The 5,526-nt window shown below is 40.8% G+C and overlaps 1 protein-coding gene across 1 annotated transcript; it reads left to right on the forward strand.

Annotated features, from left to right (window-relative positions):
• Positions 1-904: 904 nt before the first annotated feature.
• Positions 905-4,944, forward strand: LOC135107352 (uncharacterized). The gene is made up of 3 exons (XM_064017089.1): positions 905-1,227; positions 4,016-4,073; positions 4,855-4,944. Exons 1-3 carry the CDS (start codon positions 905-907, stop codon positions 4,942-4,944), a joined length of 471 nt encoding a protein of 156 aa, XP_063873159.1.
• Positions 4,945-5,526: the final 582 nt, after the last annotated feature.

Below are 5,526 nucleotides of genomic sequence, written 5' to 3' on the forward strand. Positions count from 1 at the left end.
CTGCCGCCGAAAACATGTTCGTCTGCGACAAGAAAGAGTCTGTCTATGACATTATGAACTCGCTGGTTCCTCTGGCGCCCTGTAAAGGATACGAAAAAAGCAAACTGATAGATGCATGGTGCGGTTCTTAAACGCCAAATGCGAAGAGGTCGAAGACTCTATCGAGCTCGACGATACCGAATTTATCAGGGATGATCAAGCCACTTGCTTCAAAAGCTCTTCGGAGCTGGCCGTCAACATGATCATGTCCAATCCAGTCAATCTATACAGTTTGGCTATCGGTCCCTTTGCTAACTTGGTCTGCTTGTGCCTGAGAAACATATCGAAGTGCATCCGTCTGTTGGCAGGCACCAACAACAAGTACGAGTATGGGGTCGGAGACGAGTATTTCCTACGCCGCCTTTACCAACTGCAGGTTTAAATTGGACAAGACCAACTGCGAGTGCCGAAACTATTGCATCTGCTCGGCTTGGGCGGACAGGGTGAGGGAAGATAACGCGAGGGCCAAGTTCGGTCCCAAGTATGAGCCGGACAATATCAAGCAAAGGCACGACAACCATCGTGTCATCCCACCTAACTTCCTATGGATGGACAAACTGGAGAATGAGATTCCCGGGATTGCTTGCAATACTACGTGAAAGAAGCTTATCCTTCCTCGGTCTATCACGAAGACGTACGATTACCTATCTTGTGACCCTAACGCTCTCGACACTTACAATAAGTGCTATCCGTTGGCGGGACTTCATGAAATGTTTTGCAACAACGTTCTGTCGATAAGACGCCCTGGCTTCAAGACACACTTTAAATGGATAAGTTTGCCATTCAGTGGCGAGTAAGTGACCCCCACAACAAAGACACGAGGATGAAGGCCATTACTTACCTTTAGTTGCAGCCGTCTGACAGAATGTTGTCCAACGCCAATGGCAGGGGCTGCTCGATTAGGGAGTACGCCGCTAGGATTGCCGCGCTGCCCATGCGCATTAACGAACGCAACAAAGAGGTGGATCGTAGCGAGCATCACCTGATGGTAACGATAGAGGTGTTCAAAAGAGTGGCCGATCACATGACGGACATTGGCGAGCTTATAATCAGCCCCATGATCGCCAAAGCGCTAGAGCACTACAAGAAGAGCGATACGACTACCAACCCCGGCATCTCTTCGGTCAGCGCTTCCAAGGAGTCTAGAATGATGATGAGAATGTACGCTCAGTACTGCCTGGAAAACAAGTACGTGGCTTTCCTGATGGGCATTAACAAAAAGACATTCTGCTCTGTAGTTTATAACTTAAATGGGTTAAGGTTTAGCGGTTCAAACTAAAAGGAGGTGAACATTCATCAGTTTATCTTCTCAGTCTGGCGTTCAACGTTATGGAAGAGGTCGAAGGGAAGGATATTAAAAGGGCAAGAAGCGCGAACTAGACATGTTTTTGTCTCTTTCTGCTAAAGATTTGCTTCTTGAAGAAGACTACAAAACAGAGTAGGATATGAAAAAGGAAAGAATGAAGAGAAAGAGAGAAGACAAGGAGGATGAAACTAAGGAGGTACCTGTGAAATCTCAGAGAACGTCTACTGACACGATTGCAACAACAAAAGTAGTGACATTGACGGACTCTAGAAGGGATTGTAATGATGACGAAGTTGACTTTTCTGCTTAGTTTTGTTAAGAAAAGTCGGTTAAATGTAAGCATTTGTTTCGTTTTTCCTTTCAATTTAAATTTTCAATAATATAAGTATGAATCCACTGAGATTGCTAGCATTCTCATTGTCGTTGTAGAATTTGAATTCCATGGGTTCTATAAAGGTCATTACTCGACAGAATCATAAACACTTAGGAAGGCTTAGGCAGGGGAAATATCAACACTTGTCACTTAAAGCACCGCTGTATTATCGGGCTACACAGTAAAGATAAACGAGGGGAGAGAATAGTGACGCATCGCCCAGCACTCACAGATAACCCGCACGTCTTTTCTCTCTCTCTCCCTAAGCCTAAGCACGTATCATTGAGCCACAGCCAAGGCCAAGGCAACATATTCGGGCAGCGTTTCGCTTCCCTTCCTGCCAGCCTTGACTTCAGCCTCCCCCCCCCCGCGTGTTTCCGTGCTCACCTGACGTCAAGAAGAAGAAAAGTAGGGTGATTTTGTTAAGAGACATTTCATTGTTAACGAGAATAAAGTTTTACAATTCCATCTATATGTAAACATTGTTTTGGATAAAAACAGACAGAAAACGTCTACAACTTTATTTTTCATGTATTGCAACATTTAAAATTAGCGGCAGATTCTTGATTGATGCGACCGGTTTTGGGTTTACGCCCATGCTTGCACCGTTCCATACACAATAAGCCCCTTCTCTTGGAAAATCAGCGCATTGTCCTACAGAAATCTGTAGCACAGTGACAAACATTGGAGGAGGGCTCCTCGCTGCCCTTTATCGCTTCCGCAACAGCTATTTTTCTGATGGATACTGTCCGTTCTCTGTTCACCGTCTCGATATCTATCACATTCCTTAGGCGGCAGATTTCAAATTGATTGCAAGAGAGTAATGTCCTTATACAACCGTATTCTATTGCTACACTGTATAGTTTGTGTCTTTTTTTTTTTTTTTCTTCGATGCCCACAATTACTCTAACAAAATTTTGCATGCTCATCTTCCTTGGCCGATCCATCTGAGGAATCGTGACGTTGACACAGTCGTTGAACTCGGGATGTAAAGAATAGGAGAAAGTAGGCTTAATCAACTTAGATGCTTGTTGTTCGATCCCATCTCTCACTCGCTGTCTGATCTATAAAAGAAAAAAAAAGTAAGATTAACTTATGAATAAATAAATTATTATCCTGAGGAATAAAAACTCATTATAGATATAATCATCATACCTCTAAATACCTTTATAAAATTTTCCAAATGTTGTTCATTTACAGTTGCACTTACGCGTTCTTCCTCATCCTTTACCAATTCTCCATCTCCAGAAATTTCTACCTGTTGGAAAAGATAAATCAAATTATTTATTTTTTTTCGGAGTAAAGTAGACATATGGTAATATGATCATTTATGGATAATTCACCTCTTCATTGTATAACCGCTGCTGATCTTCTTGCTCTTGTATTCCCTCCTCCTCCTCTTGCTGCTGATGTTCTCCCTCTCCGTTTTTTTCCCTGGTCCCCATCTGTGAAAAAAGAAATTGTAAAGTTTTTGTTAATTTCTGTAAATTGCCAAGCCGAATAATGATGACTCAACCTCATCTATGAAACAAAGTAAATCATGAGCAAAGGTGTACGAGAAACAAACCTGTTCATCCCATGATGGTTGTTGTTGGTGCTGTTGTTGTACCCCGTCTCCGTCTTTTTCCCTGGACCCCATCTATGAAAAATAAATTGTATATGTATAAATTGTAATGTATAAATGGCTTACTTTATTTATGAAACAAAGCAATTCATGAGCAAAGATGTACGAAAAACAAACCTGTTCATCCCATGATGGTTTTTGTTGCTACTGCTGCTGTTGTACCCCGCTCCGTCTTCTTCCTCAATCTCCATCTATGAAAGAAAATTGTGATATTTTGTTCACTTTTGTAAATCGCCTAGGTAAATAACGTGTAAAGGACTCACTTCATCTATGAAACAAAGAAATTCATGAGCTAAGTTGTACGAGAAACAAACCTGTTCATCCCATGGTTGTTGTTAATGTTGTTGTTGATCAGTCCCTTCGTAGTCAGTCTCCTAAAAAAAATGTTTGGGTTATTTGTGTAAAGCAATCAACCTACCAAAACTCTCTAATCTATCAATGAATTTCATAATTAAGCTAAAAACACAATTTCTTACCTATTCTGTGATTTTCATAGGTGATGCGTGCTTCTGCTCGAACATTGCTTCGTATGGAGACATTTCAATTCCTCTATGGTTGACAGTATTTTTGGTCCATTGCACCTGCTTGAGCAAGTCCACCCAGTTGCACATGTTCTTCTCCCGCATCAATCCGTATAACATCATTTTTATGTCGCCGTTGACCTTTTCCACAGATCCCTGTCTCTTAGGAAGTCTGGGGATCCCCTGATAAGCTCTGTCTCAGGCCAAAATGTATGCATCATTGTTGTTAGTGGGGCTCCAACGAACTCGTTGCCGTTATCGCTTTGAAGAATTTTTGATGCCCCTATAAGAGTAAATATATCATAGAGATGGTGTGAAACTTCAGATGTTTGCTTTGAATGCAAAGCCTTTAATACGCTAAATTTTGTAAAATTATCTTGATAATGTAATATGAAGCAGTAATTACCTGTTGTCTTGCAAGATCGAATGTCTATTAAACCCACTTGCCCCCTTTCGCTGTAGCCGCTGTTCGTGATAGGCCTTACTACTCTCTTATTTTTCTTGATCGACCTTATCTCCACGCATGTTATACAATAGGATAAAAACAGGGCACCTTGTTCCCGGGTCATGTTGGCAACGGTCTTTTTAACCTCACAATAACTTCTTTTCTGTCCTTTGTGGCAGACATGGCATGACGTGGACGTGGTAAATTACATAAAACACCTCTGTTTCAGTTATATATCGTATATATGGGTCTATGGAATTCTTCTTGATAAGAATCTCTTTACCTAACCCCAATTCTTGCAACGTCGTACCTATTTAACAGAGCATAATCAGGAGGATACTTTTTTTTTTTATATCATCCTCTTTTGCCGCGATGACGCGTTTTATATAATGTTTTAATTTCCTTGAAGTGGAAAAGAAGAGCCCGTCGGAAGAAATAAAGTTATAAAACTTTTTTTCCGCTTAGTTTCTCTTCGATCCATTACAGTATTAATAAGATTGGTCGGTGTTTAAACCAATTGAAATCCGCACGCACTTAAAAAAACAGCAACAGCGCACACAACAACAGCAGCAGCAGCAGCAGCAGCAGTGCACACAACAGCAGCAGCGGCGGCACCCAACTATCTGCTCCAACTAACGCCCCTTTTATATACACCCCGAACGCCCCAAACACACACGCGCGCGCACACCCCACCTGCCCTTTAAAATTGGTCATTAACGTTACTGGTTGTCCACTAACGTTAATGAGCAGGTTATTCCAAGTGGGCAGTTTCGTTTGTCCATTATGATTAATAAGCAAAATGACCTCGCCCATTAACGTTAATGTGCAATTATTCTTATTGAGCACAATATATATATATATATATATATATATATATATATATATATATATATATATATATATATATATATATATATATATATATATATATATATATATATATATATATATATATATATATATATGTTCTGTGGCTTCCCTGCGTGCTATGTTTACCTTCTGAAGGGTTGGACGTCTATGAAAAGACGTGGAGAAGTGCAGGATGGTATAATCAGCGTAGGAGTGGATAGGAAAAGAAGTTTGGTTTAGAAGATCATTAATGAATAATAAGAAGAGAGTTGGTGACAGGACAGAACCCTGAGGAACACCACTGTTAATAAATTTAGGAGAAGAACAGTGACCGTTCACCACAGCAGTAATAGAACGGTCAGAAAGGAA

The sequence above is a fragment of the Scylla paramamosain genome, chromosome 2, assembly GCF_035594125.1.
Source record: "Scylla paramamosain isolate STU-SP2022 chromosome 2, ASM3559412v1, whole genome shotgun sequence".
In the NCBI taxonomy this organism is placed as follows: domain Eukaryota; kingdom Metazoa; phylum Arthropoda; class Malacostraca; order Decapoda; family Portunidae; genus Scylla; species Scylla paramamosain.